General features: G+C 28.1%; 4 protein-coding genes across 9 annotated transcripts; 2 read left to right on the top strand and 2 right to left on the bottom strand.

Annotated features, from left to right (window-relative positions):
* Positions 1–4,222, bottom strand: LOC132920841 (doublesex- and mab-3-related transcription factor dmd-4-like). Its single transcript, XM_060983550.1, has 5 exons — positions 3,882–4,222; positions 2,941–3,079; positions 2,632–2,877; positions 1,158–1,320; positions 1–271 (listed from the first exon to the last, which is right to left on the bottom strand). Exons 1-5 carry the CDS (start codon positions 4,038–4,040, stop codon positions 145–147), a joined length of 834 nt encoding a protein of 277 aa, XP_060839533.1. The 5' UTR covers positions 4,041–4,222; the 3' UTR covers positions 1–144.
* Positions 4,223–11,154: 6,932 nt separating this feature from the next.
* On the top strand, positions 11,155–13,809 carry LOC132923295 (malectin-A). The gene is made up of 5 exons (XM_060987189.1): positions 11,155–11,266; positions 11,579–12,256; positions 12,320–12,502; positions 13,380–13,437; positions 13,544–13,809. Exons 2-5 carry the CDS (start codon positions 11,897–11,899, stop codon positions 13,780–13,782), a joined length of 840 nt encoding a protein of 279 aa, XP_060843172.1. The 5' UTR covers positions 11,155–11,266; positions 11,579–11,896; the 3' UTR covers positions 13,783–13,809.
* Positions 13,810–14,310: 501 nt separating this feature from the next.
* LOC132923292 (serine/arginine repetitive matrix protein 2-like) lies at positions 14,311–22,735 on the bottom strand. Of its 5 annotated transcripts, none has more exons than XM_060987184.1 (9): positions 22,718–22,735; positions 22,094–22,335; positions 21,900–22,001; positions 19,793–20,029; positions 19,624–19,686; positions 18,492–18,566; positions 16,874–17,941; positions 16,207–16,740; positions 14,311–15,017 (listed from the first exon to the last, which is right to left on the bottom strand). In XM_060987184.1, the coding sequence occupies exons 2-9, from the start codon at positions 22,330–22,332 to the stop codon at positions 14,909–14,911; spliced, it is 2,427 nt and encodes an 808-aa protein (XP_060843167.1). In that variant the 5' UTR covers positions 22,333–22,335; positions 22,718–22,735; the 3' UTR covers positions 14,311–14,908. The 5 variants fall into 5 exon arrangements, with proteins under 5 accessions (XP_060843167.1, XP_060843166.1, XP_060843169.1 ...); XM_060987183.1 differs by lacking the exon at positions 22,718–22,735 and adding an exon at positions 22,450–22,641; XM_060987186.1 differs by lacking the exons at positions 21,900–22,001; positions 22,094–22,335; positions 22,718–22,735 and adding exons at positions 15,100–15,145; positions 20,273–21,159.
* Positions 22,736–22,944: 209 nt separating this feature from the next.
* On the top strand, positions 22,945–24,903 carry LOC132923293 (large ribosomal subunit protein bL19m). 2 transcript variants are annotated; one of them, XM_060987187.1, is made up of 6 exons: positions 22,945–23,170; positions 23,233–23,484; positions 24,043–24,177; positions 24,245–24,432; positions 24,496–24,644; positions 24,714–24,903. In XM_060987187.1, exons 1-6 carry the CDS (start codon positions 23,119–23,121, stop codon positions 24,841–24,843), a joined length of 906 nt encoding a protein of 301 aa, XP_060843170.1. In that variant the 5' UTR covers positions 22,945–23,118; the 3' UTR covers positions 24,844–24,903. The 2 variants fall into 2 exon arrangements, with proteins under 2 accessions (XP_060843170.1, XP_060843171.1); XM_060987188.1 differs by having other exon boundaries at positions 22,946–23,170; positions 23,236–23,484.
* The last annotated feature ends 1,517 nt before the right edge of the window (positions 24,904–26,420 follow it).

Raw genomic sequence — 26,420 nt, 5'->3', positions numbered from 1 at the left:
TATTGTATAATATACTGTGTTTATTTATTATATTAATATTTAATACAACTTAAAATTAATATACAAGTTTCGAACTTATACAAATATCTATATATTTATACATTTGAATTGAATATGTTAACGGTAATGACGATTCCAAATATTTCATATCTGTTGAGCTGCAGCTGATGCACATTCGGCGCAATTGGCTACATGACATGACTCAGCTGATTCTAGCAAAAACGGCGGCAAATAAAAAGGCGGCCCACACGAAACTCCAGTAGATTGTGTCCTAAAAATAAAAAAATCTTTATGTAAAATCTTTTATTAAATATATCTATTTAATATATATATTATATAGTTAAAAATATCTCTCCATATTAAAAAAAAATGTAATAAATGATACAGTTAGACTTTATAACGATATTGAAGTATAAAAACATTTTGAATTGTTCTCTAGGGAGTTTGGTAAAATCTAGAAGATAAGTGAGTGAAATGAGCAAGAGAAATGAAAATCCAATACAAAATAAAATAAAAACAATATCATTGATCTATAATTATACTTGAACTCATTATATCATCTATGTAATCATGTATAATAATATTTAGTATATTCTTATTTTTTGTAATGTATTTGTTAAAAACATATTTTATTAATTCCAAATAAATTATAATGTTTAATTAATTAGATAGGTATATAATATTAATAATTCCTTAAACTATATAATGAATTTCTTTATTTACAATATTGTATACTATATCTATAATTTCTATATGTATCTAAAGGATAAAATCAGGAAATATTGGTTTAATTTTATAGATATTATATAAAAATTTCAAAATATTCAATAATTGAAATATTGTTTTAGAAATAAATCGACTGACTGACTAAAACAAATTTTAATATTATAAGAAACAATTTTAAAAACTAAATATAATTTATTAAATTACCTCTGTTATATTTTGTTTATGTACAGCTTATACTACCCGCAACTAAAGAGTGAAATGTACACTCCCAATATTAGATACATACAGTTTTTTTTTATTATTTTACCAGTAATTTTACATAATAGAAATAAATTACAGAAAGTATTTGAATAATTAAGAAATCAATAGTTAAAAAATTACACAAAATAGTAAAATTAAATTTAAAAAAATTATATGATGTGAATATTTACCGAAAGTGATGAAATAACGTAGTTGTCGGTTCTGGTACATGATAAGTCAATCTAGTAGCCAGCTGCCTCCGAGCATTTTGATGGGCCACTGGTGGTTCACGATGTAAACCCCAAGGCATAAATGCAGAACCAATTGTAGTAGTCTGAGGTGTATCAATCTTGTCTAGAAAAAAAGTGTTCATAAAAGAAAATCTGAGTAATACGCTCTGCTGTATAGTAGGTACTGATTACTGAATGCATCTTGTTATTGAGTGCCTATGTCACTACAATGAATATGCAAATTTGCATTCAATGATAAATCATTGTACAGTATACACGTATACAAAAAAGATTCAAAGAGGTCAAGAAACAGTTGTAACTGCTATTTATAAAAACAATGTATCTTATATTATACTTATATATTATTATAATTTATTATTATTTTCATAATTTAGTAAATTGTTCACATTTTTATCAAAAATATTGTATACCTATTTTAATTTATTAGTCAAGACGAACCGTTGAATGATGGAAATAGGTTCACGGTATAAATAGTTTAATGTTAGTTAAATTATTTTGAAGATTGAACTATGTAATAAAATAATATTACCTATATGTAATTGAAAAACTTTTCGAGTCTCTACAATTAGTATTTTTTTTTTTAATTACAACAAGTCAACAATACATCTATATTTGTTGTTGTTTGTCTACATATCAAATTTAGTTTCAAACGCTGCTATGAAAAAAATAAAGCATACCTATATGTATTTTATATATTTTTAAATTACTGTAACTTTTTATTTGAAGCCTTTAGAAGTTATGAGAAAAACTTATACTATTGCTTATATGAAATCTTATAGAATCATGAATTTTAAATATTTACATTTTCAAAACTTAGGTATTAAAATTAAATATTTTATCAATTTTTAATAACAAAATAATTTGCAAATGTTCGTGATTTTAATCTTGTAGGTATTACATTTCCAAGCTGTCAGTTGTTTAGCCGGAACAAAAGTCAATTGAAAAAAAAACAAAAATAACCCAACGTTTAAAATATGTATAAAAAGATCCAAAATACTTCAAAAATGACATCATGTCTAGAAACTACATTTATAAATATTTGGTGGAAATTTTAAGTTTCTATACAATTATTCATTTTGAATTCCACTAAAAAAAAAAATTCTAAAACTAGCATAACGACTGTTACGTGGTTTTTTGTTAATTTTTAGTAAGTAATTCTCGAAAAAAATATTTAAATGTTCTTACTTTCGACTAACTAAAATAATAACTACATAAAATTTAACTTCAGTAAAGTATAGTTTCGACGTCATAGATTGAAGTAAATGTTTTACTAATTTCTATTTTTTTACCAAACGTGATGTAAGAAAAAAAATAAAAACCACACACCATTTTAATATCAAAATATTACTCATCACTAAAGCCAGATAAAATTAAATACCCTTATCATAATTTTAAAAATATCTGAAGTATTTACCTGTACTAGTTTTCCGAGATTTTGAAGTGGCTGCCAAAGACTTGCATAAAGGTACACAATGCTCTATAGCTTTCAATAAATCATGTTCACACCGACGAAGTACCAGCTCTAAGACCGATCGTTTTTTCTCTGGAAATAATCGACAAAGCAAATCGAGAGATCCCGGTGGTACAACTCCCTTGTTTCCATCTGATACCTGTATAGTCGCTGTAGAGTTTTCTTCAGGTCGAGCAGTTTCTTCTTTTGCTAAAATATACTTGACAATTATATATATATCGTCCTAACTATTGAAAATATCAATTTACGTACCAACAGGAGACTTGGATGTGGGAACAGTCATACCAAATATAGGACCTTGTGGTAGACATCCGTATTTAGTTCCAGAAGTAACCGAAGCCAATCCCAATGCTATAGCATCCTCTGCCGCTTGTTGCCTTTTTAATGCCACCTTTAAATTATTAATTTACATTCAATTTATTTTAATAACAAATTTACTGCTATCATAAAATAAAATAAATCAATAAAATAATTTACAAAATCGAAATAATTATACGTCATATTATTAAAAATTATTAAATTTAATACATCATTCATAATCCATTAAATTAATATTTTCTGACTAATTTTACAATTGATAAAATTCAAAAACAGAAATTGGAATTAAATTGATTTTCTAAACATACTTTAGTTTTTTAAACTTGCTAATATGCTATTGTATGAAAATTTGTCTGTGATATTATTTTATTTTATTGAAAACTATATTTACGTTAATTTTAAATTTAATAGTCAATGGTATTTAAGATAAATAAACATCACCTATATCCTTTAAAAAATAATAGGATACAAAAATATTTTTTTTTCAATTATTAATAATTCAAAAAGTTATTTTAAAAAATATGATTTAAAAAATTAAAAATAGAAAAAACAATTGTTTATATTACAAAAAATATACTATGTAGATTAATAACTTTAGTATAATAAGGAATTTTTTAGTTAAATCTATGCAAATATATAATCATTTTATTGAATAAAAAATATATTTTTTTTAATAAAAATTATATTGGTAATAAGTATTTGCTATACTGGACAGACTCGACAATGTTCAAAATACTTTTCTAAAATTAAATTCATACTCGAAGACTGAACATAAAAAATTAATTTTGAAATAACACATTAAGTATACAAATATAAATCTTACAGAAACCAATAATGATTGAAAAAAGTAATAAGAAGATATTTTGGTGACTTACTTGAGCAGCCATGACCCGTTGTCTTTCAGCTATAAGATTGCACTTCGGGCACACACACTCTTTGTATGAGCACCGTTTTTTGTGACCCTTCAACCATGATATAACGCCGTGGTTCCTACATCGCGCGCACTTTGGTCGTCTTCCTTCGGAGCTGTCCATATTGCTGTCAGCAGAATGATGATCGTCGATGACCTCGGTACGGTAGCAAAGTGATGCGAGATTTTACGGGGCGGAGCAAGTTTGTCATTGGTCAGTCTCAAGCCTAAGATCGTCAATGTCATTGCACAGCCTCGCCTATATATGTATAATGTATATACATATGTATCTGTGTACTATGTGCAGTGAGCATACGCTATATATTACCTATATACAATATATACAGCTAATACTTTAATAGTAAAAATAAGCAAAGCCATTTTAATAAAACACAACGTACACGCCTTCGTGTACAAATTAACTCGTATCATTAGAAACATAACAACATACAAATTATAGAGTCAATCATATTTTGTGACATAAGTAATTTTTTTAAACACAAATATAAATAATTTATTATCATAAAAGATAAATAAAATTCAACGGAAAAGTAAACATATACATAGTTTTGTAACACAATATAATATTAAGATTATAACTTCAAATCGTTCAAATTAATTCATATGTTGCAATCACATGAATCAAAAATCGAATCCATACATGCATAGTGAAGAGATAAAAATTTTCGATTTTATCTGCATCTATCTATACCTTAATTTTCCTATCTTCTGAAGAATAAAAAAAACTAATAACAAGCGTAAAAATATGTTGATTTATTCTTTCTGTAGAAATAAGTATACTCAAAAATCGTTAATTTACAGTCATGGTTCAACGTTTTTATACTTGAATATGTATTTGTTTTAAACAATAACAAATCTTTATATATACATATATAATTAGACAGATAACATATTTTTATTAAAACAAGTACGTTTACAGTATACATAGTACATAGACTACCTCCTATTATTTCTTCAACTTTACCTGTAATTATATACTTATATATCTATTAAGATTTAAGTATTCTAATTACTCCTTTTCTTAAAAAGTATTTAGAGAAAAAAATAATATAAACAAATCTTCATTGTATATAACATTAGGTATATCGAACAGAGTAAGGCATTATTTAAATAAGATTTTATTCGTATAAATTATTATTGGGATGAGTTTTTTTAAATTTATTCGAATAATTTTCGTCAATTTTATTTGATTAAACATTGGTTGGTAATTTACTAATTTGAAACACGAATTTTATTTTAAGTCTCGCGATTGGACATTTTATTTTATTACATATAAATTCAAAATAATATTAATTAATATTAAGTACATTTAATATAAGTACAATTATACTTTATAGCGATGTACGGCAATAAATTATACACCTCTACTCTATAGTATATAATTATACATAAAATAAAGATAATAGAACTAATCGCCTATTTTAATATTACAAATTCACAACTATTGGATTTACAATGATAAACTTGAATAATGATATACAAGTAGTAAAACGCGATTGTTGCAATTGTTTACACCTAACTACAGCATCGTCGTAATCATGAGTTTAAAGAAACTTACTATGAGGACAATAATATAATATGATGATTGCTGTCATAATGATTTATGATAAAGCTTTCACACTGTCAAATATGCATGGTAGTTAATGTGGATTTGGGGAGGACTAAAATTATTTTTTCATTCGCCCGTTTCTTAAGCAAATATAAATACCTTACAACACAGGTTTGTTTCTACTGATTCCCTCCCATAAAAAACATAAGTATATGCTACTATTCCCAAATAATAGTAATATTCATTAAATAGAATATAAAAACACTTTGTATATTACCAATACTTTATAACCGTTAATTTTTTTTTTTTTTTTGAAAACCAGAAATATTGCTTTGCTGTATATAAGATTTATTGTGTACCTCGTCATTGAGTATACCATAGTTGGATGGACATATTAAATTTAAATTTAATATGATAGTTGATAAATCGTTACATACTTTTATATAGACGACCATTAATATTATATATTATATAAATATAGTACACGAGCTGTATACCGCGACTTCAACGAGAAAAAACTTAACAAATTCGACCAAAATGGGAAATGATTGTATGTATTGTCATACACTTGATTATAGATTTTCAAACATAATTCAAACTACTCTAAACTTTTCTGATATCTATAAGAACAATCTCTGAAAATTTTGTTAAAATTTGTTGAGTATAGTTCAATAGGTACATTGACTTCTGTTATGAATTTGAATAACAAAAAATAAACTAAATATCTATTATTTCATTTTATTTTTTTAAAAAATCCCATATCAATACGCATCGCGATTTGGCTAATCTAATCCATCTTTTTATTATTACTGTAACTAGAACCGTGCCGTGGGTGGGAGCCTAGGGGGCATGCACCCCGGGCGCATGGTTTAAAGGGGCGCCAAAAAAATTGAAATGCATAATGATAAATAAAATAGGGGGCGAATATTTTTAATTTTGCCCTGGGCGCCAAATCTTAACGGCACGGCTCTGACTGTAACTAATAGAAACCTCATATATAAACAAACAATTATTCGATTTTCGTGAGTCAAAACAAAATCCATGTGTAACCCACTAACCCATCCTATAACAACCTATAGGGATTGAAAAAAAGAAACTAGAAACACCCTCATAGTCTCAATGAATCATTAATATAATAATTTTATTTAAATCGGTCGAGTAGTTTCTGAGATTATCTTGTTCAAATATACACTTTTCAGATTTATAGTATTATAGCATAGAAGTATAAGTAGATAAGTAGCACAGTCCACAGGGACGCAATATTATGATGATATAATCACATCCTAGGTGTAATATATTATGTTGTACCCAAGCGTGCTACGAATTTATTATAGCAGTAATGATCCACTTCACTGTTTAATGCGCCTAGCCACAATGAATCTACAAACCAGCTCCATGCTTAATTCACAATCACTGTTACTTAATAAGTCTTATTGCGTATCTGCTTGTCTTCAATCTGTAAACATTATGTACTATTAGCCTGCATTGGACTCTGCTGTTATTGATAAATAAATAATAATAATATGTAGTAAGATCATTGGCATAACTAGGAATTAAAAAATGAATTTAAAATACCACCTAAAACGGATACCTACAATATGAATTGAAATATTCAAAACCCTCGTTAAATTGTTATAATACTAATAGGTAATATTTATCAATAAATAATACGAATAATAAGTGTTTGGAAAATTAAACGGACTCACGAAATCCTAATGTCGGTCGATTAGATGCAATCGTCGTCGAAAGATTTTTGAATTTTCGGCCACGGTGTCCGACGATATTTTAAATAAGTTAATTTGCAATTACAGAGTTCAAAACGTGTGCCTTGTACACACATTTTCAAACAATAAGATGATCTCCACAATCGAAGAAAATTATACGACTAGAACATTTTTAGAGTCTTGGACAATGCCTTCCGTTAACTAAAAACAATCGTAAATCAGATTATAGCCATTGAAAACGGCATGGACGAAGGAGGTGTGACTGTTGAATACGTGGCCCATGATGTCGTGGAAGATCCGTTGTCTTCGGTATGCGAATCGTCGTCTAGCGGAAACGTACCGTACGAATCGCTGCAGAACGTCGTTATGTTCCATACAGGAACGCCGTGAGTCGACGACGAACTTACGGTGGACAGCGTCTTGCCGGCTAAGGGTGTACAATATCGCGGTGCACTAGCTCCGTCCCCGTAAACCGTTGCTCCTGCGGCTGAGGCAGTCGAGCCTCGCCTCGCGTAATGGGGTCGACACATCAAGTACCCGAGCAAACGCGCCCGCGACACTCATTTGCCCGCAAGACTGATGGCGAGAATATTACAAAGGTAGTGGTCTTGCAACTCGCGAAATCTTACACCAACTACATCATTTCGTATCCCTTCCTCCTCGTTTTTGGGTCGTCCTATCCAATGTTTTTTTATTTATCTTGCTATCACACGGACCTCAATGAGATATTATATTGTGTATAGGTACTGTGTGTCTATGTGTCTATGTTTAATATGTTTAAATGTAACAGTAATATTTTTGACTATCAATATATATAGGTACTATATATAATTCTAACTCTATAGGACTATAGTACTATACTAACTATTTTAGTAATTTTTTTTTTTATATTATTAATGCATTAATGCTTTTTAACTTTACAATTAATAGTAAAAACAGTACCATAACATGATGTGAATATTGTGAATAGCACAATGGTATAAATTGACTTATAATTTGTTTAAATATTTTAAAAATTTAACTGTTAAAAAAATAATAACAATAATATACAACATAATATTAAAATGGTTAAACAATAAACCTTATAAGTTTAAAGTGTAGGTAAAAACTATTTTTTAATTAGTTATTACTCTAATTAGGTACATATTTTTTTAATTACAACATGCTCCTATTAACTAAAATAAATAATATACCAACAATTATTCCTGATTTCAACTAAATTAAAACTCTAATAAAAAAAAAAATGAAACTACTTATATTTCTGATATTTTTAATTGTTATTTAAAAATCTTAATTTGAGGTATATTTAATAAAGAAAAAAGTGTTGTTATTATTACTATAATAACGATCCTAAAATTACAAATAACCATAAATATCTATAGCACAATGCACAAAAAGAATCAGAATTGTCTCATGTTTAGAATTTTCATATTTGGTTAATCATGTTTGAATAAGAACAAAATAACAAATTCGATTTTGTCAAAAACTGGTATTGTGTAATATTCCCGTTTTTTCATAGTTATTTTTGTTTTTCCTATTATTTTGATAAGTAGGTACACTAAGTCCCCAACATACTAACTAAATCCAATTTACTTCCAGAACTCCCATCAAAATAATTGAAGTATACTTTTACTGAATTAAAACCGGATAATAAACATTACACAAACAAAATCACATTACTGCGATAATAAATAGCATTTATAACACATCGATATATTACTATACCTAATACCTGCTATTACGGTTATTTACTCAGCCTTATACATTATTATAAAGTATGAGTTATAATCCCAGTTTGTACTTAAATAAATCTTAGGCAGTGCTTATAATAAGTACTACTGCTACTACTTATCTACTATTTACAATAAATGGTAATGTCGACATGTGAAATGGGTGGAAGTTCTCTTCGGTTTAAATTATATTCAGTTGACGCGTTTATACGATAATGATGACAGCGGTATCTACGTCCTACTTCACAAACTTTGATCGTAGTACGAAGAACCGCATCAGCGGCACGTTTGCTAGATGGTAGCACCGCATGCCATATAAGAATTATGTGTTATACCAATAGGCGGAACTAGACATTTTCATTAGACCGGGAGTCATTTTGCACCTATCATATCCAAAGGAAAGGGAGAAGGGCGATAGGGAACACCAATGTTTTTATTACAATACAAATGTATTGTAAGTAATTGATTTTATTACATTTAAAATAATATGTACTTACCAAATGTATACATAAATACGGACCCAATTAGCCTGGGCCATGGCCCAGTTAGCCCAGGCCGTAGTTTCGCCCATGGTTATACCTGTAATTGATTATTAGATTTCTTATAATTTACTATTTAGTCTTCTTGATCAACTGCCAAGTTTTACTCTTTGCGATTATGCAGATATATCAAGCAATATTACTGAAACTGATGTAGTAACAATCATAAAATTTCGAACCGTTTTAAAAACTAAAAATACTATACTATAGATAATACTATAAATACTATAAATTTAAAACTATTTAAAGAATATATTTTAAAAATGGTACAATTGTTTGTAGAAAAATATCCCTGGTATAATATGTCACACCACTTTGTAACAAAGTTACAACAGTTACACCTATAGGTACTAACGGTACTAATAACTATACACAAGGTATTAATTTATAGACCCACTATTATATAGAAAGCAATACTACCTTTATTGGAGAGTTAATAGTGAGAAAGCACAGGAGGCAAGCCTGGCAAACTACAAAATGTTTAAAAGATACAAAGAATGATTCGCGCGTTAATTTTTCTCGTCAACAAACAAATGAAGATATATTATAGTCAACAAATTTCTAATTTCATCTGATCCGTTCAGTACTAGCAGTGGCGTATATAGGAGGAGGGAGTTAGGGGTTCAAAAATTTATGATTGATACGGGAATTTATTTTGATTGTATAATTAATTGGAATTTAAAAATGGACATTTTTTTTAACCCCCCCTGAAATTAATTTCTATATACGCCACTGATTATCATAGTATGCACCAACCAATGAAACAGAAATCCACCTTAGATACAAATATTATCCAGTTGTTAGAAACACCAGGTTTCAATGATTTAGATGTACCGTCTTCATCAAGCATTGAAAACTTATTTTAATTTTTGGTAATTAATTACTATGGTAAATATGTACGAACACAATTTTGAACTATATTTATGGTGTCATGTAAATGCAGTATAAACTCAAAAATAATTTTTCTCAGCTATCGATATAATTGGCCACTCTGTGCAGGCGTTACTTTTTTCATATTATGTGACCCCGATGACCATCAACTATTCAGAAAAAGATTAAGCTAATTGACAAATTTATTTTACTTTCAAATACCATTTTAATACCTCGTATCTTTGTTATTGAGTAGATCACGACGTAATGTCACTGTAATTTACGTGTTAAATACAGAGACTGATGGACCTTATAGTTGATACCTATACTAAATTAATAATCTAGAATATTTTAATTCAGCAAATGCGAATCGTTGTATAATAAAATACGATTCTTAGCTTGAGGCGGGTGGTTCAATATTTATTGCTAAATTTATCATTTCAGTGATGAGTGATTAATATGAATTTTGACTTCCATCAAACTATTTCAGTATAAGACATCAGTTAACGATAAATATTTTTAAGATGCATTGTAACTTGTAATAGTCGTGATTTTAGCTTAGTTTTAAATATTTTTTTGCCGTTTTCGTGATGGAGAGCCATTTCAGTTTCATTTCGGTTATTTTTGTAGTTCATTGGTTAATTATCCACGTTGACGAATGATGGGTGGGTAAAGTATATTAAACAAAATGTGTGTACGATTGTTATATTTAAACGATGGCGCGAATTACTATCTATTTTCAAGGAGTTAAACATAGGCAACTTAATAACGATCTTTGGGGGAATTGATAAGACCGCTCACCAATCGGCAATCACTAATGATTGTTATATTCTGTGCTCGTCGTCAGATTTCTGCGATTTCATACTTTTATAGTATTGAAGTATTCCACTGTATAGTTGATAGTTGGTGCTTTGAACGTTAGTATTGTACTTCTGAGTTGTTACTATCTTGTTTTGATATATTATTATTCTGTAATTCAGTAGAATAATATTATAACACCAATAATACCACATTACCATGTACCTAATATGTTAATAATTAATTTATAATATCGTTTCGTCTCAACAGTCCACCTCCTCATCATCCTCCTCCGACTACAACTCTTGACCACGGCGTCTCTACTCAGCTACTCCGTTAAAAATCGTTAATACTACACAACACACCCGTCTGTCGTGTGACAACACTGACAACAAATTGTATTAAATTATTTATTATTATTATTATTACAGCCGTGACACTATCATGGAATACTGTTCGGCGATACCGCGGATTTGGCATTCGGATCGCGACTATGACTCATGATTACAACAGCGGTCGGCGATTACCGTGCGCGATTCAGATCGGATTAGTTGGCAAAAATGGATTACGGACGGAAAACACGTCAACGAAAATCTGTCGTATGACGTCGTACGTGCGAGCCGCGGCCACAGCGTGCGATTAACCGGCGCCCGCGACATCACCGGTAGTATAGTATGGCCCGTGTCGCTGATCGCCCAGCATCCGCCTGACCAACCGACACCGCCGTGAGCTGCGTATCGTTGCATCGTATGTTGGCCGGCGGCTACGACATGGCTTGGCCGCTGCTCGTCCTGCTCCTGTGCGCCAACGCGCTGCTGTGCCGGTGCCTGGACAAGGAGGACGTGATTTTCGCCGTCAACGCCGGTGGGGACGCACACGTCGACAGCTACGGCATTCTATACCAAAGGGACTTCAACCGGGTAGGCACGGAATCGGACTATGGCAAGAAGCTGTCCATACAGCGGGTCAAACCGCACGATCAGATCTTGTACCAGACCGAGAGGTATTCACAAACCACATTCGGTTATGACATACCCGTCATGCAAGACGGCGACTATGTGATGGTGCTCAAGTTCAGCGAGGTGTACTTCACCAACAGTGGCTTAAAGGTATCACCGTGAATGCCCCACTAAAAATACAATATGTGTTATCGACGGCATTTTTCTTTTCAGGTGTTTGATGTCGTGTTGAACGGACAACACGTAGTTGTACCGCTGTTGGATATCTACGACAAAGTCGGATTTGGTTCTGCTCACGACGAGTATATTGAATTCACGGTTGATGGCACAACATTATATTGGAGAGGAGAGATATCTGAAATCAAAGGAAATCTCGTTCGAGTGGATTTTATAAAAGTATGATTTATTTTTAATTTAATTTAACTTTTGTCTACAGTACCCCACATCTGACCAATTGAGTTGCCCACCTATTTCAATTTTTTAATTTGGATTAGGTGACTTCATGATAAACTAAGTAGGTATAATGACAATCTACATGATATGCAATTGTTACATAGACACTGTTCAATAACCATATCCAATCCAATACATGTTCTATGGAGTATCGATGCTATACTTTGTATTTTTTGACCATCTTGTATGGAGTTTTATCCATAAAAAATATACCATGTTACTTTATTTAAGATAACTTGATAGTTAATGGATTACACCAAATTCTAAAAAGTGTACAGATTAATTGTATGCTGCTACGTTGTAAAATAGGTTAAAGTAATAAGTAAATAGTATATACTCTATTATATCAGAATATTCAGTAAATATGTTATAAAAGTATGTATGTTATATTGTATAAGTTTATCTGTCTAAATAACGTATCATACATTTTAATTGATGTTTAAATTGTTTGATTTTGCCACCATTAAAAACAAAATTTATGACAATTTCAACTTTTATAATATTTTGGTAATTTATCATCAGGAAATAAATGTTTTAAATATGCAGATAAAATATTAAATACAAAAAATAAAATCCCACCCTTCCCTCATTACATAATGATCATCTATTAAATATTAAGTAAATAATTATAAAAAATAACTGATGGTGTAAACATCGTAAATAACTATATATTTGTACAACTTGTGCATAGGCATACACGATCAATAAAACTGTATTATATTTGAAATATGTGAATATTGTAGTATTAAGTAATGATATAATTTTTTTATATTATTATATTTCATTATTATTAATTGCTATGTTTTAATTTGTGTATTAGGGTGAAAGAGATAACCCTAAAGTAAATGCAGTTCTTGTAGCCAAAGGCAGGATTTCAGGTTGGTATTTATAAATTAATTTTCAATAAAAGGTTTACTATTAGCATAATATATACATTTTAAGATGTTCGTTATTTAATATAATATATAATATATTATTTTTTAGATATACCTAGACTACCAGATTTATACTCTGATATTGAACCACAACCACAAGATGAGATAGATGTGGAAGAAGATCCATCTGTTACTGACAAAGATCCTGTAAAAATGGTACAACACACTAGAAATCCAAGTGGACCTAGAGCACCTGATCCGCAAGATGTAAATTCCATGAAGTTAATGCCAATATTTGGAGCTCTGATTGCTTTTTTTGGAGCACTTCTTCTACTTTGCAGACTATGAAGAGATAATAAATATATATTTTTACTATTCTCTTTTTTTCTTTTTTTTACATTACAAGACTACATTTTGTTCAGTATTTTTTTTTATAAATATATATTTTAATATTATTAAGGAAAAACAAATATAAATTGCACACATCAAAAAAATTGTTATGGTTATGTATAATACTGTTACCAATTTTTATTACAGTTGTACATAAACATTTTTCATAGATCTGCTTATTAGGTATTTATGTTAATTGAATAAAAATTTTTGAAAGCATTTTTATATTTCAAAGGACTGAGCAATTAGATTCATTATTATTATGCTTAAATTGTAAATTGGGGAGGGATTTATTGTAGTTTTAAAAGACTGTTTTTATTGTACACATATTCAAATGAATGACAACAATAAAACCAATAAGATATTTTACAAATATTGAGAAAATGAATTGTATAACTGTCTAAAATTGAATTTGTTAAATGGTAACTTGTAATAAAGCAATAGTTAGGTGGTTGTTATTAATTTGCTTTTTTGTTATTGCACACGTTATAAATACAAACAGATATTTTATTTCTATCAAATTCATTAAATAATATAATAATATTATAACATATTATGTTAAAACTTAAAAATGATAAGACATAGAACACTATGTAATTGCATGTTGATATTTTGCATTAAATTTAAAAAATTAAATGCTGTCGGTACTTTTGGTCCATCTTTGAAAATTACCAGAACAATATTATTTTAAACATACAAATGTTGTGTATATATATAAATGAAAAAAAAATATATATAGTAAATTAATAAATAATAACATAGAATAACATATTATTGGTAACATGAAAAATATTGTATTATTCCCGTCAAAAATAATATATCACAAAGATTTTAAAACATTTACAAGGCGTAAAGGAATGACTTAGACTTTTGACTAGATTTCGTAAGTTTTAATCTCTACGTGGAATGTTAGTAATAAAATCACATGTTTACTAGGAAGGTTGAAATAATAAAATTATGAAATGTGATTATTTCACACTCCACAAATATTTGACTAGAGTTAGATAGCTTAACCATTTAACGTTGGCCTAATAGTTATTGCACTATAACAAATTGTGTTAGTTTACAAAGAAAAAATTCCGAGTTAGTGGCTCTCAGCAATTGGTGAGTCGTGCACGCTGATGACACTATCCGTATCAGAATTGGTGGAAAACGGCGTTAGTCTTGTGTATGGGATGGGTCTTTTTCTCGCACTACAAAATAATTTTTAACTGTTATTGAAGATTTTATCGCAGAATTCAAAATATTTGGTGAAAATGGAATTTCAATATTTACCAGCTTGTAAACAAAAAAAACTGCCAAAAATCAAAACTTAACAAATCTAAATAAAAAAAAAAAAATAATAATAAAAATAAAATCACACAAATTATAATATAGCCATGATGCATATAACTTATCTGAAAGCAAAAACATAAGTATGATGTCTCTTGGTATTACAATTGAAAGTGCACAAATGATTTTCACATGTTCGCTTTTCTTACAAGCGATATTTTAAATAAAGTGTCCGTGACGATCTACTACACTGTTCCAAGTGATACGTGAGGATGTACAATAAAATGTGTTGAATAACAAAAACGTACAGGAGATAGTTTATTTGTTTGTTTTGTACGATTTTGCATTCAAGTGATTGTTTTATTTTAAACATTCAATCAAAAAAAAAAAAAAAAAAAATGGTTGAAAAGAAATAAAAACACAGTAAAAATTGTTTGGAGAAATTCAAATCGCACAATTTTTTTTTTTTATTGCATAGATAATAGTAATTTATATCTACATGAACATGCATAAACATAATCTACTAGGAAAAAATAATGATTATTGTTATAATTAAAAGACAATTAAAGCACATAAGGGTGGCAAAATAAAAATAATCAATAGTCAAAATAAAATTTGTTTTGCTAATATAATATTGAATTAGCAAAAATAACTTTTTCATAAATTAACGGCTCATCATTTATTATAGGATCATATGTAATTTATATATACACACAAAATTAAGTTTATTATGGATATATTCAACTGTAATAATTAAATTGGAATAATTTTTGATTTGATTTTTTTATAAAATAATAATTAAGACTTGCCATAAATTTACAAAAAGGTTGTATTTTACACACACTGGACAATATTTATACAAAATACATAAACTGATAGCCTGATACCTGTGTTCCAGTCTCATCATCCAAATCGTGATTCGAGCATAATTTAAAATGAGATAGGAACATAATTTTACTATTTTGTTTGAGAATTTGAGTAAATAAAAAATTTAAACATATTATGTTTTATATAGTTAAAACAAACATTTTATGGAATTGTTTAACTCAAGATATATTTAATTTAAAAATGAAATAGGAGGTATAGAACACACACAACATTAAAATTTACCTTGTAATTCGTCTTCGATCCAAAAAACTAGGCGACCCCCGTCGCCTAGGTATAGATGCAGATCGAGACTTTGAACTACGACTAGACCCAGAACTGCTTGAGTCCTGGCTTGAACTAGAACTGCGAGAGTAATGACTGCTTGATGAAATACTAGTCGAACGTGAACGGCTTGTACTATAACGTCTTTTATTTTTGTAACATGGTGATGATCTACTGCTGCAACTACTATCACTGCTTCTTTGTCTCCGAGATGAACGTTTGCGTTTGGATGATTTGTGCTTACGCCTAGGACTTGATTCTTCACTTGAAGAAACTCGTTTCTTACGTAACCGTTCATTTGAGCTAATTGAAACCGATCGAGATCGAGATCGAGATGTACTATCTTCTTTAGCACGACGGCGTGATGACTTTTTCTTTGAATATTTATCTTTAGATCGTTTTAATGATTTATGATGATCAGCACTTGTATCACTTGCACTGCTACTGCTGCTACTAGAGCGTGAACGCTTGGACTTTTTTCTAGTATTAACTTCACTATAAACAAATAAATTTACTAAAATTAGTCATTTTGAAGAAGAAAATACATTTTATAAAATTGTTTACTTCTTAGTTAAATATTTAAATAAATTTATAATAGATATTTATGACAAAGAAATTTTTTACAAACCTGTTACTAGATGACGATCGTTTAACACGTTTCCGTTTAACACTTTTCTTTTTGACAGGTTCTTCATCTGAGCTCTCACTTGAACTAGAAGAAGTCCTAACTTTACGTTTTTTCTCCATTAGTTTTTTTTTTAGAAGAAGAAGTGCTTGCTCTTGTTTTTCGTGTAACTCAAATACTTTTTTTATTTTCTCAGTAGTTATTTCTTTAATAATATTTAAATCAATATCTTCTTCTAACCCACCATCTTCGCTTGAACTAGAATCTAAAAATACTTGATCTGTGCGATCATTTGTTTTTCGAGTTTCAAGTTTCTTATGTTGATTTTCACTATTTGGTAATCCAGATTTTAAGTCATTATTACTTCCATTCGGCTTGGTTACAACTAAACGATCTTCACTATCCTCACGCAATGAAAATGTATATTTAGTACTCTTTAAATTTTTTTCTTCGTTATTTTTAGATTGACTCAATTTAGCATTCAAACCTTTGGGAGGAGGTGTATAACACGACTTGTCACTATCACTATCAGCTGAAATGCAAGTTAATTTCTCAGGTTGAATTGATTTTTTCTTCAATTCTTTAATAGGAGTTCTTGAATTCCTTTTCTTAGAACTGTATTTTGAGTCTGCTCTATCAGATTTTTTATCAGATTTTTCTTTATTTGATTTAATGTCATCACGATTTCGCTGTTGCCTATATGAATATCTATCATAATCTCTCTCTCTATCCCGATCACGTTCTTTTATTGGTGTTTTATGTCTAGGAGAATTTTCTTGTTTTTTAGAATCATTAATAGTGTCTTTAGACTTTGGTTTGCTGAGTTCTTCAGTAATTTTATCTTTTTTCAAGTTTTTAGTATCTTCTAGTTTAGAATCTTTTTTACGGAAATCCTCCCAATCACTTTTATACTTGAATTCTATTACCTTATCATTGTCTCTTGTATATTTTTTATGGCTATTTTCAAACTCAAATTTTTTTTTAGTTTCGGTTATCTTATTAGATTTATCATCATCATCATACTTAGATTTAACTTGAGACAAATTCTTGTTACCTTTTACTTCATCGATTCTAAAAAAGAAAAAAGAATATAATATAATCATTAAATATAACTGATCAATCATAAGATTCAGATAAAAAAAATAATCTTATATTATAAAGTAATTGTTAAATCTTACTTTACATTTTTTAAATTGGTACTTAAAAGATTTCTATGATGCCAAAGGCTATAATTATAATTTATAGTGCTATACTAGTATTGACTAACTCTATATTCATAATAATCTAAAAAAACTTTTGTAATAAAACATTTTCAGTACTTTTTAATTTTTAAGAAAAATAAAAACAAATAACATTTTTGATGCTTGGATTTCAGGATATTTTTAACTGAAAATGTAATCTTAAAAAATATTACCTTTAAGAATTTAAATTCCTTAACAATTAATATAACAATCGATTATCAAGAATATCATTTTAATTATGTTTAAAACGGGTATAATGTCATTAGCTATACTTTGATAATAAATACTAATTTAGCGTCATATCAAATAATTGCATGCAAAATTACAACTTTAACTATTTATAAATTATTAATTTGTATTACTTATGAAAAAAGTACTACCTTGGACTATCTTCGGATGAAGAGTTATGTTTCTTTTTATGTTTTTTTGATTTTTTCTTTTCACTTCCCTTTTCTCTGTAACAACAATGCATATATAAATTATATAATATTGACAAATGAATTAAATGTGTGAATTTATTCAATTACAAAAAAAAAAAAGTAAAATATTCATAAAAAATATTATCCTGCCATTTTTCTGAAAGATTAAGATAGTTAAGAATGTTAATATTATTTATTTAATTTAATTCATTCAGTGTACTGAAAATTAATTAAAATATTTTAAAATTTGCCTATGACCAGAAAATTATTAATTAAATCTCAATTATGTTATAAAAGTATTACTAATGAATATTTAATATCTAAAATTAATATGTGAAATAAAATGTGTAAAAAATATAATAGTTTTCTACATTTGTCTCAATAGTTTAAAATTAATTGAGGGATAAAAAATACGATTGTAAAATATTGATTATTTCAAAATGATAAATAAAACTCTTGAAATTTATTCATATTTTAACTACATATTAATAAAATATAGTGAATATAACAAAATAAAAAAATAATAATTAGTTAGAAAATATTTTTAAAAATATAATAATAAATTGTCAAATAACCTAAGTACGTGTTGTGTAGATTTTGAGCAGAACAAAAAAACTATTCATCTCATTTTTTTTTTTTTATTACTTATTAAAAAATGAATAATTTTGTTAAAATAATAATTATTTTAGTATTTATGTGAGTATAGCAGAATACAATACTGTATGGAAAATCACACCAAAACAAAAATTATTGTATGGAAAACATAGTAACTTACCACTATTTAGTTTAATATCCTTTAATCAGTTTAACTAAACAGTAATCAACAAATTGCCTAATTAAACAAATAGTTTTCACTTCATACATCTAAGTGTATCATAAAATGCATAAAGCTACTTTCTATAAAATGATGATCAAAGGTATACTTAGACAATTGTAGTTCTTCTAAACTAAAATTAGATAAAAATACTATTACATAAACATGATCAAATTTAATCTTTGATCATCAGCTTAGTGGCAAATATATTTTATACTTTTCCATAAATCTAACAAAATGTTCTGATTAATAATTAAAAAATTAAAGTCTTAAACATACTTTTCACTTTTATGAGATTTTGACTTCTTCTTCTTTCGTTTTTTATGCTTAGGACTTTTAAACCTTAAATGAAAAATATGAATAAATTATTGCACACTTCTATTATAAACTTATAAATGTTCTAAATTTTATAAAATATTAGTTTAGGTAAGAAAAGTATAACTCTTACTGTAGTTCGTTTGCAATACTGCTGTCTTTATTTGTTGAGGTGTCTTCATTCATTTGTGTTTGTTCAAGTGCTTGATCCACCTGCAACGCCTTTAACTGGGCCAGAGCCGCTTCTTTTATTTTTCGTTCTGGATCTAAGCTAGAGCCTTCAATAAAAAATTCTGATATACCAAAAGCATCTCTTAGTCTTGCGTTCTTTTTTAACTGTTCATCAGCAAATTGATGAGAATCCCTAACACTAAAAAAATAAAAATAACAATAAATTATTTTATAATATAAGACTATATAAACCTAACAGAAAAGATTATGATATACCTTTATTCAAATAGACACCCATTATATAAAATATGTTACCTACATAATTACTTGTATTTAGCAATCAAAAGTATCTACTATAGCCCATATATAATTTAAAATGCTGGGAAAGTACAAGTCTCGATAAGCAATAAAAAACATTTTATATTTATCAACTTAATAATACCTTAAAAACGATTTTAAGCTATTAATATTAGCAAATTGCATTCCATTAATGCAAACCGTGTTCAGACAGCCCCAAGGCACATGATGAAGATACAATAAATCATTTGCATTCAAAGTTGATACTGGGCCATTTATATTATGTGTTCTATCCATACAACAATCACAAATTTTCTGTTTATTTTTTTTTTTCCTCCGTCGTCTAGACTTTTTTTTCTTGAGATTAACATTTACTTGTTGAATAGATTTTGTTTCAGCCATTATCATAGCATTTGTAGGATTTTTAAATACGGATCTAAGAGTTTTTTTCCATACTCGTTTAAAACATTGTTGTTCAACATTATTTGGGTTGGACATTTTATTGTTATTAATTTAGTATAAATAAATGTAATTAAAATATATTAAATCTTAAGTTAAATCTTATCATAATTTTAATATTTGGAAGACTTGATTAATATTAATTAAATTAATAAATGGAAGACAAACGTATTAAAATAATTACTAATATCACATGTAAATTTTGGAAGACATAGTTATGTATTTAATTTTGATCAGATCATGGTGGCTTATAATGTGGCTCCTTCATTATTTACATAGTTACTTTATAAAATGTTTTATTATTTAATGCTATTTTCACTCATTATAAAATTCAAAGCAAAATAAACACATACAACTTATGAAAAAAAAAACACTTATGCATGTATAAATATATATAGTGACTCATACACTGTTTACCAATGGGTGGTGCCTTTGATGATGAAGAGGGGTGGGATTGTAGTATTGATCCAAACAGGGATGCAATGTTAGTGAAATAACTTCCCTTTATATACAGTGATTACATAATACATTATTTATTTACAAATAAATTTCATTTGTTTAACAATAATTTAACCACTAGACACAAATTTTAAATTTAAAAAATCATATTAAGCAAATAAGTAAAAAGAAAAGAAAAATAGTACCTGTACTTGTAGTTATTTCTTTCGTAGAATAATCTAGATAAAATGTATCAAATTTATAAAACACAAATTTTAATTCAAAGAAACACTTATAAAAATAGAAATTTACCAATGATCAATAAATTAATTTTTTTTTTATAAAATTGCATCCATACAAAATAAAATAAAATTTGTACGATTAATACTAACTACTAACACTTTTTATCATGTAATTAGTAGTGTTTAATCAGTATAACCAGTGACGGATTTACACAATTTCCGCCCCTAGGCAAATTTTATTTTGCCAACCCATTAAACTTATCAACGAGAAAACATATATTTTAAAGTACTTATTTAACATAACTACTAAAAAATAAATCATAAAGACTGATACTAGGCAATAAGTATTGGTTATGTTCATACACTGTTCTAATCAAGAAAATATTAAACCAATACAATATTTATTAAAATATAATCTATCACCATTTTTTTAAATAAATTTGCCTACTTTGCCTGACGCTATATCCATTACTGAGTATAACATAAAAGCTCTAATATTAAAAAGTAATATATATTTAAGTCATTAATATAAACAAATTAAGTTTTAAATATAGGTATCATATCCAATTTAAAAAACAGGTATACATGATTGACTGTAATATACATTTGGAATATTTTATAATTTATACTTACATAGGTCTACCACATTCATCATATTCAGTCGTATTCTTTTGTTTGCCCAATAATGTAACTCTAAAAGTATTAATTTTTTTGATAATTTCATCTTGGGAAAAACTGTAAAAAAAACACATTCAAAAATAACAAATAATACTTAGAATTTAGATGTTAGATTAATATCAACACAATATTTGTCGAATAATATTTACCCTTGGTCTTCCAAAGACTGTTCGAGTTCAATGCATTTTAGCTCGACCTTTCGCTTACGGTCGTGATCCAACAGCTCCTGGTTGGGTTGGCGGTTGGCGGCAGAATCTATTTTGGCTAACTCCTCTTCGGTCTTGAATGACGTCTGATCTTTGACTTTCTTAATGGCCGCCCAATTCCGCTGTACATAACCATTGGTTCCCGATCCGCGGGCTGTTGCCAAACCGATTCCGTTGTACATCGTCTGCGAAAAACCAACAGATCGCTAATGATTTAGGAAATTAAGTTGAAGAAACGTACGTATCGGCGCGTACTGGCGCGACACAACATGTACACAACAGTACTTAACAGTACTCACTATCACAGACGCTTAATGGGTAATAACACTTTTATCGAGCAATAATAATAATAACGAGAGTAAACACAATTGACAATAATAGTAGTGCCGTACAGCACGCGCATCGTCATACGATCACAATACCGTACAAGCTTCACTAGCGCTGATGTTTAAAAGTTTTCCAAGACGGTGTCGTAAAACATATTAATAATAATATTGCCGACTGATTTTTGATAACAGAGTACCGACTAACGAATTACCGAGTAATTACGTTGGTAAGGGTGCTTACCGCTGCCGAAGTGCCGATTGAACCAGCTGCAACAAACAAACTTACCGCTGTCCTACTACCACGGATGTAGATACTATGGTATACTCGTATCAGAATTCTTCTAGGACCATTGTACAATGAACGCGGTAGACAATGTAGTAGGTTTAGACATTTTTGGGTTAGGCTCCCATGGTCTTGCGTCTTATCACAATACTATCACAGGAACTGATAATGTGCTGAATATTTGATAGTGGTTATTTTTCAGAACGGTCAAGTTCCCGATACCGGATAAAACTTTTATATTATTCTTACACTGCGTGATTGTTGAAAAATATTTTGAAACTTTTTTATTTTATATCGATTGGCCTACAAATCACTGTAAAATGAGCACATGAATTGTTTTGAAAAATATTTGGTTCAATATGTTGCTAAGAAATTTAAACTTTCACAGATTTCAGTGTGGTTTCACACAAGGTAATATTCATAACATTCGTAGTTTTTAAACACTCGGTCAAGATTAATAAATATTTTTTCAGCAGTGTTTCAGGTATCCAGATCATCCAGCCATGTCCCACTGCCTGACGTCCAACAATCCTCTGATGAATCTGTATCTGAAAAACAAGTTAAACCTGAAAGGAAATCAGTTGTCCCATCCAACTCTAGATTTATATATCCAGAGTTTTTACCTGATCCTAAAATTGAATGGAGAAACTCTTTACGAGAAAAACTAGAACGTATGGACATGATACAGAGAAGGAAACATATAGATATACCTGAATTTTATGTTGGTTGGTATAAGATGATTATTTGATCGGGAGAATGTTGTTTATTTTTGTCTTAAAATAATCATATAAGTTTACTTATTATTACATAGGCATGCGTATAGGGAGTCTGGATGTGCCTAGGCAACCCCTGATCTATTATAATTAGGGTCCTTAAATGTCCCACAAGATAGAGAACTGGTATAAAATGTAAAATATTTTAAATTTACAAGGAATAACTTATTATGATTATAACAGTTTTAGACGATATTGACTACTAAGTACAAATATAAAATAAATTATCTTAGAAATAGACATAAAATCTAAGGGAATATAATATAACTTGTAAGCATGATTGCACGAATAAAGAATAACTTGAACATCTTCATTAAAAGACTAATAATTTGTTTTCACTTCAAATCATATTTGATGTATTATATTATGTTTTATATTTATATCAATGATTAGATTATGGTTTGAAAAATTTTCTTCTACCTTATTATTAATATGTCCCATCTATGGGTATGTTGTATACATTAATATTTATAATATTTGAATTATTTTTATGTTATATCATTGTTATAGGGTCTATCATGGCTGTTTCATCATCTAATCCACATGCTCCTAATAAAGCTACTCGTTTTGTTGGTATATGTATACAACGTTTAGGATGTGGCCTTAGAGCTAATTTTACCCTTAGGAATGTTATAAAGCATATTGGTAAGTGAATACAACAAACATAATTTTCGGATTATACTAAGGTCAGTTTAAATTATCCAAAATATAGGTACAGAAATGAAATATCAACTGTACGATCCAACAATACAAAAGATTGAAGTTTTACGTTTAGAGAAACGTCTTGATGACGAGTTATTATACTTGAGAGATGCACCTAATGAATACAGTACATTTGATGAAAATATGGAAGTTGAATATTTACCCGAAGGAGCACCTGTACCTGTGAACCCTCTAATGGTAAAATTAATTATTATTTATTAACACAACTAACTTTAGAAATTAAATATTAAATTTTTTTAGGTTAAGTTAAAACCCAGACCTTGGCGTGCTAGGTGGGAAAGAAAAGATATGAAAGGATTAGCTGATTTAGGGCTAGAAGAGAGGTTTTATGAAAGAGCTAAAGAATTAGCAACACCTTGGGAGAAATATGACTTAATGAAACAATACAGGTAAATACTAAATTTAATTTTCTGCTTGTATTATTGTCTATATATTTTCAATATAACCTTGTGTTAAAGGAAAACAATACCAGAGGAAGAGCAAAAAGAAATATTTGCTGAAGTATATTCAGAATTACATGAAGTTGAAGTAATGCGCAAGAAACTGAAACGTAAAAAAGTTTTTATCAAGCCCACCAAAAATGTATAGAATAATAATTTTAATAATGTATAATACAATAATATCTAAATAAAGGATTTTTGCTAAGTACATATACATACATTTATACATGGTCTAGTAATCATGTAATAAAATATAATTTCACTTGATAATTGAACCTCTACTATGCTTTTAGTGTTTGTATTTAAATTAATAAAATGTTAGTGATTTAGATGACTTAACTTAAGATCGGTACACTCATTATAAGTCTATAGTAGGGGTGACCAGATGTCCCGTTGTCCGACAAACTTTGAACGGTACACTTTTTATCCCGTTATTACATTATATTTTTAAAATAAATTGATCTATGAAACAAATCTAAAAGTTGTATAACCAAATTTGTTTTTAGATAACAGTTTTTGTAATACAAAAATTAAGGACCGATGCTAATGAAGTAATGAACAATTAAATAAGTGATAGTGTTTAATAATAAAAAGAAAATTTTCTTAATTGTTTAAAAAAATTGTATTAGTTTTGAAATGCAACATTGTGTTTACTAAAAAAATTAATATTTCTAAACATTTGAACACTTATTATTTAGGTTAGGTTAATTAACTCAAAAGAGTAAAATAACAATAATAATTTTAGAGGTGTAACGACTGTCCAGTTTTTTTACTTTTTAAAAATGGTCACCCTAGTCTATAGTCACATAATATTGACAATTAACAAGCAGAATATATTATTCATAAAGAAAATAAATTCCTCGCAATCTTGTCAAATTTCAGAAATTAATAGTTTTTACTAAGTTATACATTTGTATAAATTATAAAAACAATTTCTAAGCATTTATTACACGTGTATTACCAAATCTTAAATTAGATATTACTAATTTAATTGTTTTAACCTTATATATTTACAAAATTAAAATTACATAGTACCAAAAATACTATATTTTTGCATGATTCACTTACACAAATAATAAAATAATGATATCAATTATAAGTTTTTTTATAGAAGTAAATGTATTTGTTCATTTGATTAAATACGCATTATTTGTTCAAATGTGATATAAATGACAAGTTCCTTCATTTACGAAAATAATATTTTATTAAGTAAGCATTTTAATCAGTAAATATTCATTATAAAAATTTTAACTTTCTTAGGTAGTCATTTAATTCTTTATAACCAGAAAATTAAAATTTTTCAATATATCTTGAGCTTTTAAAATCTTATTCTAAATAACATTATCACCATATTAGTCTATTAGTCATAACTTATTATACACTAATAAAAAATATGAACAATATTTGATAAGACAAAAACAAAATGTTGTATTATGCTATTTAATTACAGAAGATGAAATCCATGAATAAATTTCTTAAATATTTTTCAAATTAATTATAAATAACATACAATAATATGCAATATATATTCATAAATCTCGATTAAATTTGACAATTGTGTATAAATGATTATACCAAATTCAATTATAAATTTCAAGTTAAACAATTATAGCTTTCTCGTGTATATAAACATTTTAGAATAATCTTAATTCAGTAAATTTATTATTGAAGAATTATAAGTACAACAATATTAGTAATTGAAAATATTTAGTATATATTCTTTAC

Source organism: Rhopalosiphum padi, chromosome 2 (assembly GCF_020882245.1).
Source record: "Rhopalosiphum padi isolate XX-2018 chromosome 2, ASM2088224v1, whole genome shotgun sequence".
Lineage (NCBI taxonomy): Eukaryota > Metazoa > Arthropoda > Insecta > Hemiptera > Aphididae > Rhopalosiphum > Rhopalosiphum padi.
Note: the sequence above shows the minus strand (reverse complement) of the source record. Positions and strands in the feature narration are given on the sequence as shown.

Coding starts and splice junctions, on each gene's coding strand:
- LOC132923293 (XM_060987187.1), top strand. CDS start 23,119: ATGTTGCTAAGAAATTTAAACTTTCACAGATTTCAGTGTGGTTTCACA. Junction 24,178..24,244: donor GAATGTTATAAAGCATATTG/GTAAGTGAATAC, acceptor TCCAAAATATAG/GTACAGAAATGAAATATCAA. Junction 24,433..24,495: donor TACCTGTGAACCCTCTAATG/GTAAAATTAATT, acceptor AAATTTTTTTAG/GTTAAGTTAAAACCCAGACC.
- LOC132923295 (XM_060987189.1), top strand. CDS start 11,897: ATGTTGGCCGGCGGCTACGACATGGCTTGGCCGCTGCTCGTCCTGCTC. Junction 12,503..13,379: donor TTCGAGTGGATTTTATAAAA/GTATGATTTATT, acceptor TTTGTGTATTAG/GGTGAAAGAGATAACCCTAA. Junction 13,438..13,543: donor AGCCAAAGGCAGGATTTCAG/GTTGGTATTTAT, acceptor ATTATTTTTTAG/ATATACCTAGACTACCAGAT.
- LOC132920841 (XM_060983550.1), bottom strand. CDS start 4,040: ATGGACAGCTCCGAAGGAAGACGACCAAAGTGCGCGCGATGTAGGAAC. Junction 3,080..3,881: donor AACGGGTCATGGCTGCTCAA/GTAAGTCACCAA, acceptor AATAATTTAAAG/GTGGCATTAAAAAGGCAACA. Junction 2,878..2,940: donor CACATCCAAGTCTCCTGTTG/GTACGTAAATTG, acceptor AGTATATTTTAG/CAAAAGAAGAAACTGCTCGA.
- LOC132923292 (XM_060987182.1), bottom strand. CDS start 20,625: ATGTCCAACCCAAATAATGTTGAACAACAATGTTTTAAACGAGTATGG. Junction 17,942..18,491: donor TCATCCGAAGATAGTCCAAG/GTAGTACTTTTT, acceptor TTTCTTTTTTAG/AATCGATGAAGTAAAAGGTA. Junction 15,018..16,206: donor GATCGAAGACGAATTACAAG/GTAAATTTTAAT, acceptor ATTATTTTGTAG/TGCGAGAAAAAGACCCATCC.